At 49.7% G+C, this 14112-nt stretch overlaps 1 protein-coding gene across 5 annotated transcripts; it reads left to right on the forward strand.

Annotated features, from left to right (window-relative positions):
- The first annotated feature begins 22 nt into the window (after window positions 1–22).
- Window positions 23–11064, forward strand: LOC308197001 (2-hydroxyacylsphingosine 1-beta-galactosyltransferase-like). 5 transcript variants are annotated; one of them, XM_080596783.1, is made up of 6 exons: window positions 23–162; window positions 4754–5598; window positions 8172–8311; window positions 8474–8550; window positions 8935–9154; window positions 10118–11064. In XM_080596783.1, exons 2-6 carry the CDS (start codon window positions 4756–4758, stop codon window positions 10431–10433), a joined length of 1596 nt encoding a protein of 531 aa, XP_080452909.1. In that variant the 5' UTR covers window positions 23–162; window positions 4754–4755; the 3' UTR covers window positions 10434–11064. The 5 variants fall into 5 exon arrangements, with proteins under 5 accessions (XP_080452909.1, XP_080452910.1, XP_080452908.1 ...); XM_080596784.1 differs by lacking the exon at window positions 23–162 and adding an exon at window positions 169–331; XM_080596782.1 differs by lacking the exon at window positions 23–162 and adding an exon at window positions 794–839.
- Window positions 11065–14112: the final 3048 nt, after the last annotated feature.

Here is a 14112-nt window from a genome sequence, read left to right on the forward strand (position 1 = left end):
CTCGCGGGCCTGGCCGGGGCGGGGCGGCCCCGGGGCCGGGGCTGGGGCTGGGGCCGGGGCCGGGTTTGGGGCCGCCCCGCCCGCGCCCGCCGCCGGCCGGCGTGAAAGGGGAAGGGCTCTGCGGCGCCGCTCGGGCCGCGCTGCCGCCGGCTCTCGGTGCAGGTGGGTGCCGGGCCGGGACCGGGCCGGTATCGCTCCGGCTGTGCCCGATCGGGGCTGGCGAGGGGCGCGGGTCTGGGGCCTGCTGGGCTGGGCGGGATCAGCCCTTGGTGCCCGAGCGGAGGTTTTGGGTGCTTCTGCGTTAACTTGCTTCTAGGAGGTTGCGTCCCAGGTGAGCCTTCCCTCCCCTCCTGCCTCCTCTTCCTCTGCATCCCTCCTCGGTTGTGCTCGTGGCAGCTCAGCCGGGTTTCGTTCCTGCTGCCCGCTCGGAGCCCAGCAGGCTCGTGTACGTGAGGGCGTCAGTTCTTGTACAGAAGATGAGCCTTATCTCCTGCTTCTCCGCTCCTGTAACGCTGTTAAATGTGATCAGACTTGTCTGGCAGGGCTTTATCAATCCCTAGTGCTTCCTACACAGGTTTCACAACCTTCTGCGGTGTTTAATGCCATCTTTCTTTTAATGTGGTGCTTCCCTGCAGAAAGAAGCTGAGATGACAGGGCAGTAAGTGGAAGGCTCTCTCCCCCACCCCTCTCGACCGCTTCTCTAAAGTTTGTTTGCTGCTCTTGTATCTCTCTGGTTTTCTCTGCAGTCTCGAGAACTTGTTAAACTTGACTGTCGTATGGACGTAACCCGCTCTTAAGACCGAAATGCATGCTGAGCTGTTGTGTGCGCTCACTTCAAGGTCTGTGGCCCTCATGAATGTTTGGAAATGGCCTCTGGCTTGTCTGTCTCTAGCACCCAGGGATTACAAATAATGCTCATGAATGCTTCCACGCTGCAGACCTGAGACAGTTTGTGAAGAGCACAGCTGCACATCAGCTGCTTCTGTGTCTTGCAACCGTGTTGCAAGCAGGAGGAAAGCCTTCTGGAAGAGCCCGGTGGTGTTGCAAACCATCTCTGACCTTTCCTCGAGACAATCGGGAAGCCTGGGGGTGTGGAGCGGGGGGAATCTGTCTTACCACCCAGCCAGACTCAGTGCACGATGAAAGGTCAGGTGGGGAAGCAGGTATGTGATGTTAGACACCACCCGCCAGCTCGAGTTCTTGAAGGTGTTTGTAGTTTCAAATGCCTGACGAGCTGACATACAGATTTTATTTTCTCAGTTGTTATGGATCAGCTGTTTTCTTTAGTACTATGGCTCCCTGGCTGTGACCAATGGACTGCCAACCTGCTGCTGGCCCACGTATTCCTACCTTGCCTGCAGAGCTTCCTCTATAAAGTTCTGATCATCCAGAAAGGATGTTGAAGGTTGCCCAAGGTCCTACAAATTTCACACTGACTCAGGACTACGTAACTCTCTGTCCGGAATGGACAAGGATAAGCAGAGCACTGCTGATGTGTGGAAGCGGTAGGACTGAGTGTGGTGCAAACACTTCATTTTTTATTTTTTTTTTTCTGGCATTGACCTGATTGCTCGAGTGGTTGCCTCTTCTGGTCTTTTTGGGACCTGGGCTTTGTTCATTCTTCTTGTTTCTTGTGGGCTGCCACGAAGGTATCAAATGAAAAATGCTAGAAAGGAATGCCGTTTTGAGCAGACAAGATGTGCACTGTTCACTATATATATATGCATATGAATGGTAATTTAAAAAAAATCAGGGCTATAAGCTCTGTGGGAAAGCTTATACTTGAAGGGATTTTTTCTCCTTGCTTACTGTTTTAATACTAAAACACTAGTATTAGTATTTCAGTGTTATTTACCCTGCTGACCATGGTGAAGTAGAAGGTTGTGATAACCCCAAAACAGAGCTCAGAGCCCACTAAGCACTGGGTTGTGTTAGATGGTTCGACTTCCCTGCTTCAACATACATTTTTATTGAGTTTGCTTTACATAGCACTGTATCTTCTAGGTTTGTACTAGAGATCCCCCCGAGCAGCTCCTGCTGGTAGTGCGACATCGTCCTGCAGTGGCAGTGTTACTCTCAGAGCTGCATACCTGCCTGCCTGCACAAAGTTTTCATTTCCATAAATTAGCCACAACTGGGTTGGCTGTCATCAACTTGACGGTAGCAGATGGTGCTGTTTTCTCTGGATCACACCCAGCAGAGGAGGCAAACTTTGGTTTCTTGTTCCAGGAAGAGTATTGAGCGTCCTGGTGAAGATGTCTTTTCCTTTTGGCTTGAAATGAATTGTGCTGCTTTGTTAGCTCTTGAGAAGCTTACAGGGAAAACAATTCTTCTTACTGTGTGCAAAAGCTAGATGGAGACTACAAGGCAGGTAAGGAAATAATTTGGCCCCGTGAATATGGGTTTCCAAGTAGTAGGCAGGAACTCGGCAATACAAAATGCTGGAGGAGGAGAGATGTAAAAGGCAGTTTCCTTGCTATGGGGTCTCAGTTTACTGCTTTTTCTTCATTGGCATCTCTGACTAGAATGCTTGTTGTCAGAGATTTTAGTACTTCATCCTAAAAAAAGGCACCTGAGTTCAAGAAACTTAAATCTTTAGAGCTGTGGACGTTCAGTTACTTCACTTTGGTTAAACTGATATAATCATCCATTAATATCAGACACCTTCCTTGTCAAACATGTTAAACAGGGCAAAGCCAAGGGGCAAATTTCTGCCCAGTTAAAAGTTTCTTGGACGGGTCCAGAGGGTTTTCTTCTCTCTTCTCACTAATGCTCCCTTTCCACTGCCTCCCATCTCAGCTTCAGTTCTTTCCGATGGCTTTGAATGCAAGCTCCCAGCAGCTGCTGGGGGCCGTATGTGCTGTGCAGGCAGGGCACTGCTGCTTGCCGTGGCAGTCATGAGAGGGCTTTCTCCCGCAGCAGTCCTGGCTCTTACCGAGATGCTGCCCTGAGCTGCCTGCTGCACCTGGAAACCTAAAGCATCTGTGGCACAGCCACCTTATCAGTGTTCTTGAACCACCTGTGCACAGCCCAAAATGTGTGTAGGCAGCTGTGCCCCCAGCTGGAGGGCTGGGCTGCAGCCAGTACTGCCCTGGCTATGGTACCTGCCGGTGCCTTTCTGGGCACAGGCAGCGCAGGGAGATGCTCTGGTGGTTTTGAGCTGGGGCAGGAAAAAAAGGTCCCTTCCCACAGCCTGACATCCTCCCACCACTTGGGAAGACTTACAGCCTTCTTGTTGTCTGGGCAGGGAGAAGGGATTGCTCTGGGCAGGTCCTCACTTTTCTCGTGGAGCTTCTGTTCCCTTCTCTCCAGGCTCTCACCTGTGCCTCCATCCTCCTGGAGCTCTTGCTCTGTTGGTCCGTATACACCCTTAGCATCTGCTTGCATTTTTGGTGTTTCTCTTCACTCCTGCAGGCACAGCTGCCCAGCTGGCCCTGGATAGTTGTCCAAGCACTGGCAGTAGCTGTCTTTGGGACACGGTAGGGTCCCAGTTAGCAGCTGCTCTGTGTTTCTTTGATGTGGGACTGGAAAGCAGTGAGATATCCAGCTGCTGAAGGGAGTCTGGAGGCAGAATTTTGCAGGATCTTATTTGTGACTTTCTTTCTTGCCTCTTAATTGATCAAGCTATAGTGGAGAAGCTGGCAGAAAATCTTGGTCCACATTCCCGCAGCCCTTTTGGGGCTTAGCATGTGAGGCCATCCAAAATCCACTTATAATTGTTCCCATTATAACTTCTTCCCCGCACCCTTCCCAGCAAGTCTGAACTGGGTCCTCAGGACACAGCTCTGCTTCTGACTGTTCCCAAATAATTATCAAGTAATTCTTCTCCCAAAATAATGTGAGGTGTGGGTGAGGCGAGTTCGCTTCCAGTGATGTAGCAACAGCCCTTACACAACAGAAATGCTGGGTGTTTCACCAAGCTGGGATGGGGTGACAGCTGTAGGAGTGTGACTAAGGGGCGTCGCTGTGCTGCTGGTGTTGCACATTGTCTCCGGGGCTGCTTTCTGGGTTTGCTCTCTTCCACCCCATCAGTCCTAGCACCTTTTCCATCCCTTTCCGCTGATCCTCCCTGCCCTCCCACGGCTGATGTGTCAGCGGTGCAGTGACTGTGGTGGGGCAGCTCTCCATCCAGACCCTTCCTGCGCTCTCTGGGGCTGAGGTTTCTCTCTGAGAGCCCTGCTGTGGTACGGGCTTTCTCCTGCCCTGTCTGCACTGAGCAAAGTGGCTCTCAAGGGCTAAAAGCAGAGGGTGCCTCTCTGCATCCCCTCTGGGCTCTGCAGGCCTCCTGGGGAGCTTGCACAGACAGCAGGGGCTGGGAGGCAGTCAGTCAGCTGTTCTGGGGAGGCAGAAACAGTGATAAAATCCAGCTGTGCTGGTTCTGTAGTGGTACGTGGGGATGGAGCACAGGGGTCCCAGCTGGTGCTCTGACCCAGCAGGGCTCCGCCAGTTGCTCTCCCTCTCTGATTCTCTGCAAGTCAGTCTGCCTGTTTTTGAGCCTTAGAAGTGGATTGACACAGAGAATTGGCTTTGAATTTATGGAAAATGCACCTGACACGCTCTGGTATCTGAGTTGTGTGTGTGTGTGTGGCTTCTTTCTTTTCTTTTTTTCTTTTCTCCCTATGGTGAACTCCATACTGCTCTCCTCTCCCACCTCATAAGCGTCTAGCTTGCTGCTACATTCCCAGTTGCTAGTTGCCCAAGTACGTGACTGAGCCTTTTATATTATATTAATGACATGTTTCTCTCCTTGCAGTGATGAAGATGAAGGTGCTACTGTGCCCTGCTGCTCTTCTCTTTGTGGTGGCTGCCTTGGGTCTGGAGCCATGTCACTGTGCCAAGGTGCTGATTATGCCCACCATAGTCTTTGACAGCCACTTGCGAGTCTTCATGCGGGTGGCAGAGGCACTGGCTGACCGGGGCCACGACCCCGTGCTGCTCCTCCACGAGGGTCGGGACGTGGAAACCTACCTGCCCGCCTTCCGCATCCAGAGGTACTGGGGCATCTTCAGCACGGAGAGCGCAGACGCATGGGTGCAGGAGAAGATAAAGCGTGTCTTCCAAGGGAAGATGACCTCTCTGGAGATGTTCTCCTTTTTGGAAAAGTACCTGGAAAACTGTGACCTGGTGCTGGGAAACAATACCCTCCTGCAGAAACTCCAGCATGAGCACTTTGACCTCCTGTTGGTGGACCCCAATGAGATGTGTGGCTTTATCCTGGCTCACATCCTCCATGTCAAATATGCTGTGATCTCCACTGGTTTCTGGTTCCCAGCGGAGATTGGTGCCACATCCCCCATTGCCTATGTTCCTGAGTTCAACTCCCTGATGACTGACAGGATGGGCTTCTTCGGCAGGACTTGGAACCTCCTGGTCTACGTGATCACTCGCGTGGCCACAAAGCTGGTCATCCTGCCAAAGTTTGAACGTCTCATGGAAAAGCACAGGGTGGAGCCCAAGACATCCATGCTGGACCTTGTCCATGGAACTAGCCTCTTCTTCCTCTGCAATGATGTGGTGCTGGACTTTCCCCGGCCAACGCTCCCCCATGTCATTTTCACAGGGGGGATCCTTGCTGAGCCTGCAAAGCCTCTTCCAGTGGTAAGTGCAGGAAAGCTTTGAGCCATGATCGCATATTAACCTGGGAAGATACTTGGCGCAAATCTTCTTTTGAAGAGCCTTATAAATGCCATGTGAAGCTGCGTTTTGGTGCCTGTGTGTAGCGAGGAGATGGGGAGCACTGAGGACTTGGGGGGGTTGCAGGGAGAATGTAGTTAATTTGTCCACCCTGAAGTAGGAGTCAGCTGCACTGTCTGTGTAAAATGGTGTGGGAAGTCCTGTGATGGCAGTGTTGCCCCTGGGACTTGAACGTGAGTAGATTGTTTGTTTCTACATTTGAAGAGGAAATAGGAAGAACAATTAGTCTTTATTTCTTCATCACTGGTTTAAGTCAATCCAGAATTTCTTCCTTAGTTCAATTTCTTGCAGGGTATTTCTGCCCTCAAGTTTGTAGTCTTAAGGACCCATAGAGGAGAGCTGTGTTTCTTCTCATTGAATTCAGCGTGGAGTGCCAAAGTGTACAAAACTGAAGTGTATTGTCCTCTCTTCCTTAAGTGGCAGCCCTGAGGAAAGCTCTTCAGGCATCCAAGAGGCTTTCTCTGGTCTGTATCTCACTATCCTCAGAAAAGATGAAGAAGGATGAGCCCTTAAAGCCTCCAAATGAAGACAGTGTTGGAATGGAGCAGGACGTGTCTACTATTCCTCCCATTGCTTTAGCACTTTTACAAACGCTGTGGGAAAATAGACTTGGATAATAACCCTGAGGCAGTTGGGTAGTCCTGATGCCCCAACTAAAGGGCTGAAATAGAGATAAGATCCAAGTTTCAAATGATATGGGATCTGTCTAGATCTCCGATGGCAGCTTTAGTCAAGACTGTGGATGCAATTTTTTTGCAGTTAAAAGGAAGAAGGGAGTTTAGGTGCTTTGGAGCAGAAGTTCTCCAGATGCGTATGGCTGCACATTACCCTTTCCCGTGTGGCACAGCATGCAGGTAATGTAACGCATGTAGGGTGCCCCAAAAGCTGTGTCAGAGAGTGTCTGCCTCACAGGTCTTGCAAAACACCAGCTTGGTCCAACCTGGCTGCATACACGCCTGCCTTATAAAGAAGGGAGTTGCTTGCTGTGGCATTACTCATGTGCTTCATGGCTTCAAGGACAGAGCCGAAGGCGCCTAGGGGAAGAACGATGGAGATAAGTCCAGAGCCCTGCAGTAGGCGGTGGCTGTTGTACTAGCAGGCAGGCATGCCTGTGCCCAGGGTACAGGATGCTGACAGAAGAGAGGGCCTTGGTAGGTCTAGGTGTAGCGTAAGGCATCTCCCATCTCCACAGAAGCTGGGTTATATAATTAAGGTATTTATTTCCTCATATTTGAAACGTCGTGGCTGAGAGTTCGTTTAATTAGGGCATGGTGGAATATAGATATGTATTTGAGAGGTGGTGAGAATCTCTGGTGGTCAACCACGCTTCCCTTAGCAACTCTGAAGTTGTTTCTGAAAGCCTGATTATAATGTAATCATCTGCTATATGAGTCATTATAGCTTTATCAAGCAAAGCCAAATGAGTACTTTCTCTTCTTTTTTAAGTTCTAGCAGTTGTATTGCTCGAAAGAAAATCAGAGATTCAAGAGCATGGGGAAACCAAAACCCCTTAGATGAAATCATCTTGATCGTTTTGTTGTTGTGTTGATTTTTGGGCTTCTTAAGCTCTTCTGCAAAGAAAGGCTTGAGTCCCTGAAGCATCTAACAGAGGACAAACATAAAGCACATTTCATTTTTACTCTCTGGGGATACCTCCTCTGTACTGATACTCAACGTTGTAGACGACTACTAATAAAATATTCTAGATTAATCATCTTATTTTTGTCCTTTAAAAACAGAATTAATTTGTTGGTTTTGTTTGGGGATTTTTTTGCCCTTCAAAATCTTCTACAGTGTTCAAAGACATTTTAAGAAACTTCCCTAAAATGCTACTGACTGTGAGCTGATGCATGGGAAGCTTGAAGCAGGACAGAATGCATGGCAAGAGAGGCTCAGCCCAGCCTGGCATAGAAGGGAATACTCTGTGTTTTCTACTCAGCAGGTGTGCTGGCTGATTTCTTCTCCTCCAGCCTCCTCGCTTCCTGCCAGTCAAAAAGAGTGAGGACTTCCTCCTAGATACCCACCTGCTTATGTAGCATCTCAGGAAGCCTCTAGCCTACACTTGGAGATCCTGGCAGGCCTTCTGCCTTAGCATGCTGATGGAAAACAGCCTTAATATTTTCACTCCAGCTCCCTTAGCTGCTCTGGCTGCACCTATGTGGGCCCTGTGTTTTCAGAGGCCTCCTTACCAAGGAGTAACTGTGTCACCTCCAAAGCTGTATTATGAAATGCAACTTCTAGACACCTCTGTGTGGAGGTCAAGCCAAGCTCATCTTGAGTGCTCGAGTAACTCCTGCCTGTCTGGCTGCAGAAATCACATCAGTTTTAGCATCTCCCTGGTCAGAAATGCTTAGCTTTGTGCTCTGTATAGATTTGGCTTCATCCTCTTCGTAGACAGCTTTCTGCTGGCAGAGGCTACGGGGGAAGGGCCTTTCTCCAGCAAGACTTCAAGGCATCTGTGTGTGTTTTGCCCGCAGGGTCTGCGTCTCTGGGTGGAAGCAGCAGATGCAGGTGTTGTTGTTGTCTCCTTTGGCATTGGGATCCGAGCTCTTCCAAACGACCTGGTGGAGAAGATGGCTGGCGCATTTGCCCGCCTCCCGCAGAGGGTGGTGTGGAGGTGAGGAGGGAATGGGATTCCTCTTAACTCCAGTTGGATGAAAATCAGACAGTTTGCTTTCCATCTCTTCATCTGATTGAATTTATAATTGTTATAAATTGTTATAATTACGTTGTATGTGTTTTTCTTTTCCTGTTTTTTTATCTTTATCTCCTCCCACAGATACTTCGGACAGAAGCCAAGAAACCTGGGCGAGAATACACTGATGATGGGGTGGCTGCCCCAGAACGACCTGCTAGGTAAGGCAGGGCTGTGTGTGTGTGTGTGTACCACTAGCAACATCTCTGGAGTTCAGTCCAAACCACAGCAAGATCATACAAGGAAAACAGCACCTGTGTGGGTCTAAGTCTCTTGCTTGTTGTGAGTCTGATCTGTAAATAGTATGGTCCTCACCTAAGGCCTGTTTGAAGTTGTATCTTGGCCCTTACCTCCCTTGTTCTCCAGGTTCTGCCCAGTGAGTTTTGGGCTGCTGTGTTCCTGAAGGATAATGTGAATATTCATCCTCTGTGTTCAGCATGTTTGGTTTTCCCTAAGCATGCATCCACACTGTGTCTTGAAGAAGCCACCAGTAGCCCTGTTTCAGCATGGAAAGCACTGACCTGCTGCTGTTTCTTTGCCTGCAGGCCATCCCAACGTGAAAGCCTTCGTCAGCCACTGCGGGATGAATGGCATATTTGAGGCAATTTATCACGGTGTGCCAGTGGTGGGATTCCCTTTCTATGGGGACCAATTTGACATCATGACCAGAGTGCAGGCGAAGGGCATGGGTATCCTCATGGACTGGAGCAGCGTGAGAGAAGAGGATCTTTACCAGGCTGTCGTCACAGTTATCTCTGACCCCAGGTAAGCCACGCAGGTGCATCAAGCAATTCCTTGGTACAGGTTGCACCTAGAGACTGATGCCTTTGTGTCATCCCCTACACAGCCTCTGGACCAAGCAGAGTTGCAAGTATTGCTCAGCTGGACAGACATGTTAATGCCTTGTAATCCTGAGATGTTTGCAGGAAGATATACTCCAGCATTTGCTGCGAGAGAGCGTGATCTAGCCCTATTTGGCTCTGACTGTAATTTTCTTAGAAAGCTTTCTGAGATGCAGAGGCACAAACCTCTTTCATTTTAATGTCAGCCTTTTATCAGGTAAAATGAGATTGTATCCTTACCTTGTGATTTCCTTGGTCTTTTCCAAAAAGCTTTCTGTAGAAACAGTTAGTGCAGACCATGGGCTGCAGATAATGCTCCGTCCATTGCTTCTCAAAACAAGGCTTTTCCCCTTTCCTAGATTTTGCTGCAGCACAGTAACACAGGGCTCCCACTGTCTAATACAACACATGCAACTGTTAGTGTAGTCCAAGAGCTTGATTTTTTTTATTTTTATTTTTAATCAACTGTTAGGAGCATTCATCTGTTGACCTCAGAGTAAGTTGTTGAGGTGTTCCACTCAGTAGCAAAGTATTTGGCTAGTTACCAAACAAGTGACTGCTGCTTGATGCTGGGTGAGACCTTCTGATGCAAACTCCCCTCAAAAAGCCTTTATCCGTCAGAAGCCACTGAGCAGTCATCTTACCAAGGAACTTGGGAACTGAACTGCCAGCCTTGTTAACAAAACAGTAAAATGTACTCTGGCTTGTGCTGCCATGGCTAATAATTGCCATCAGAGTGGCCTTTAGAGGCAGATGTGAAATGAATCTTGGAGTAAATGTGCCACACTCCTAAGGTATCACCTGGTACTTGAAGGCACTGCGGAATCAGGCCACTTCTTAGCTATGAGGCCCCTGTCAGATTGACAATTTCTTGTCTTCTTTGCAGTTACAGAAAAGCAGCTAAGCTCATCTCGGCTCTGCACCTGGACAAACCGATGCATGCTCTCAACAGGACAGTGTACTGGCTGGAGTACATCCTCCGTCACGATGGGGCACCGTACCTTCGCCCCGCTGTCTACGACCTCTCCTTGTATGAGTACTTCTGCTTGGATATCTTGGCTCTTCTCTTGCTCTGCCTGGCCAGTGTTGGATTTGTGCTCTACAAGTCTGTGGTGTGGTACAGAAGGAAGAGGGCCAGCCCTGTCTATCAGAATGGCAATTGCATGAAAGGCCACTTCACAGAAGAGAAGAAGTTGCAGTAGTGGCTCAGCATGTTCCAGGGCACATCCCTTCACTGTGAAACGAACTACTGCCGTGCCAAGAAATGTACGGCACGCAGGCACAGAGAGAGGCGAAAGATCAGCAGGTCTGGATGAGAAGAGCCGGGGGGAGGGAGGTGTATTGCAAAGGCCTGTGTGCACACCTCTGTGTACAGCACCTGTGGGCGGGGACGCGAATTCAGGCATGGGTGGAAGTACTTGGCCAGGATGCTGGGAATGGGGCATGGGTAGGTAGACTTCCAGGGAGGAGTGCGAGTTGTTCCCTTTTTATTGCACGTTGGTTTAGATGCTGGTGTTGCTCTTCTGGCTTTTTGGATCTCTGGGGAGGCTCTGGAGGTAGGAATAGCGTTTTGTGCGTGGCAGACATTGTTTCTCCTCTGGCTTGTCACCAAGACCCCCGAGAGTCAGGATTCCTTTATGTGCAGGTGAGGACTGGAGGTAGAGCTGTGGACAGGGAAGGTTAATGAAAGTATTGATTGAAAGAAAATGGTCTGTTTAAAGTTCTGTGGGTAAATGTTGTTCTTCCTGCTTCCATCGACCCTCTGCAATCTTGTTTGTGTTTGAGCTAAATTATTATTTTTTTTTTAAATAAAGTTATATTCTTTCCCCTGGGTGGCAGTGCTCTAGTCTCAGTTTAATGTTAACCTCTGGTCCTTCTAACAGGAGGTCGTTCAAGCAGACTCAAGTGGTTTTCCCTTCATGTCACTGCTGCTACAGTCTCCACGTACCTCTAGACCCCTACAAACCTCTGTCAGCAACTCCTCTTGGCCTTCTCCCAGGGTTTCATGCAGTGCCATCCCTCCTCTGCCTGTACATAACACATCCATGCCCATGGAGTCTCCAAACCTGTGATAAAAGAAGAATTTGAAACAGATGTAAGTGCTAGGACCACAGGAATAGCAGCCAGCAGCTTGGAGAGCTGGTCACAGGCAATGGGCCATACAGCCTGTTTATAGAAGCAACAAGCTTTGCTCTTTCTGAAGAAAACATTCCCCGTTTCAACATGTGCGGGCATGCTCTTGTCCCCCTCAGGGTCATGGTGTGGAGTGATACCCACATGTTTTTACTCACCCTGGGCTCTAAGACAAACCCACGCCTGGGTGCAGTTGCACAACCTACCTGCAGCACTGGCTGATGGTCTGACTGGTGATGCCCCACGCCGAGGGTTGATGGCTGTGCTCTTGGCTGTGGCTCACTTCCAGGCTCTGCTCCTGCTTTTGCATGTGCTTCTCATTCCAAAGGAGGTGCAGTGCTGTGTATAACCTCTCAAACAGCAGTTTGGCTGGGCTCCTGGGATGCCCTGGGTTGGGACAGTGCCCAGCCCTGACTCAGTGGCTTCTCTGATGCCTGGCAATGCAACTTTCCCTCCCCAGCCCTCAGCTTGCAGTGGTGCTGTAGCAAATAAAACATTTTGGACAAGATTCCTGTTTGCTGTCTAGGATGGATGAGAACAGCCCATAGACCTAAGCTGCTGCTGTTTTTCCTAGAATTTCTTGCTGCTTCCTGGGATGCCCATGCCTGGCTGTAGTCAGCGGTGAGCTTGGTGACCTGTTGCTCTAGCTTTGTAGCAGCCCTAGGTGGCTTCATGCCTCAGAGCTGAGGGCATGGACACTGGTTGCTTCCAGTGTGGGAGGTCAGAGCCAAGTGAGCAGCAAACAAACATGGAAGAGGGGAAAGCAGGGGTTGTAAGTATGTGGCAGAAACAGGGGCTACATGGCACCTTTCTGCCTTTGAGTTAAAATTTAAAGGTTCATAGTTTTTTGGAGAGAAATATGTATTGGTGCAAGTTCTGCAGCATGGCTGCCAGTTGCCCTGTGGTGGCTTTGTTGTCATCTACTAGCAGGTAAGTGTGGAGAAGGGGTAGGGCGTTTTGCTCAGTTCCTTCTTTCTGGGGAGGAAAAGGGAGACTTACTTCAGCCTACATGAGGGTCTGGCTATTTGGATCAGTCTGAATATAGCAAATGATTTGGGAAGTTTGTGGCTTGGTGAGCTTAAAGAGAAAAAACAAGGGCACCGTGGCCTGAGGGGGCCAGAGACCTATACCTTGTTTTGCTTTCAAGTGAAAGAGCAGGGAGATGTTTGTGGCCCAAGGAACCTGTGCAGGGTTACAAAAACCTGAGTCTGTTTTCTAGCTTACTGGGAATGCTGCTGCCTTGCTGTTTACAAATTCACAAAGAAGTTCATGCCAGCAAAAAGGAAAATATAGCACCATTAACATGTTGCCTCCTACCAGCTATATCCTTAAGTTCTTAAGCTTTTCATGACTATGCTCATTTCCAAACATACAGCAGAGTTAGGAGGCATGTCTAGCCAGGGAGTTAAAATATATATGCTTATTAAAAGATGGTTCAAAAACTTGCTGAGAAAGCTACTTTTAGTGAAGTAAAGCAAAAACCCATACAAGGATCTCATGACTAGGAAGTGGTCATTCAAAAGGCACCCCAAAAGGAAGAGTCTTCTCCAGGGAGAGTTGCGTTTGGGTTTTGAAATGGCTAGGAGATGTTCTTAGAGTTATAGGGTGGTTCTCTGGAAGTATTTGTATACATCTATACAGTTTTTTCAGATTTGTTTTATTCCTATCCTCCTTAACTCTTCTGTGTTCCTGCTAAAAGCACAGCTTTCTCTCTCTGGTTTTCTCCATGTTATTCTTTCAGTGTTGAATACAGAAGGAAAGTATAACACAGCCTTGAGCTGATTATTAAGTTCAATTATTAATAATGAGCAGCCTGTCACACACACGTCTGGTCAAAACTCGTGTTGGAGGGGAGAAGGATGGGGGTGCTCTCTGCCCCTCGGCAGCCCTGGTACCTCTCTCTGGGCAATATGTGCAACCCTAGGTTACATGTGTGCCACGTCTGGTAATTTAGCATTAAAACCATGGTTTGTGAGGCACCAAGCAGGCAATGAGCCCCTCCTCCCCCACTTTTTTCATCCTCAAGGAGAAGTAGGATATGACTCAACACTTTCCCCACGGCTGCCGAGGCCTCACCCAGGAGCTGCAACCCCAGCTGAGCCCCGTACAGCACAAAGCTGTCTTCTGCCTCTGCTTCTGTCTCTTGGCAAGGCATGGGGAGCCCGAGCACCAGCAGCCTCCCCATGCCCACAAAACCCCCACAAGGGCCCTGTGTGGCTGTGCGGGCAGGGAGGCACGGGGAGCGAGCCAGCCGGCTTTTCAGGTTGGCCCGGCCCTGTGGGCTGGTGGGGAACATGGCGGCCTTGCGAGCAGAGCTGTCCCAGCGCCGGAGACACCCTGGGGATGCAGACGGGCATGTTTTCCAGGGATCAGCAGCAGGCTGGTGTGATAGAGGGCCTCAGCTGCTGATCTCCTGCAGGACTCTGTGAGCAGCTGATGAGGTGCCGCTGCTTCAGCCCCAGCGTGTTCGTGTGCGGGAGGGTCCCTGTGTGCCCTCCGTCAGCATCCCTGCAGGACAGCCTGTCCCCGGGCCTGCAGCCGGCCACGTCAGCTCCACGGCTGGTTTTTCCAGCCTGGGAAGGTGGAGGCTCCAAAGTAGGTCAACAAAATTTAGCTAATCAAGGGGAGCCGTCTCCCTCTGCAGGCGAGTGTGAAGTCACCCTGGCCGTGGGAGGAACACGTCAAGGACAGCTCCTTGAAGGCTCCGGGATTTTGACTCATTCCATTATTAAATGGCAGTGAGCAAAG

Source organism: Anser brachyrhynchus (genome assembly GCF_964034855.1).
Source record: "Anser brachyrhynchus genome assembly, chromosome: 6".
NCBI classification, from domain to species: domain Eukaryota; kingdom Metazoa; phylum Chordata; class Aves; order Anseriformes; family Anatidae; genus Anser; species Anser brachyrhynchus.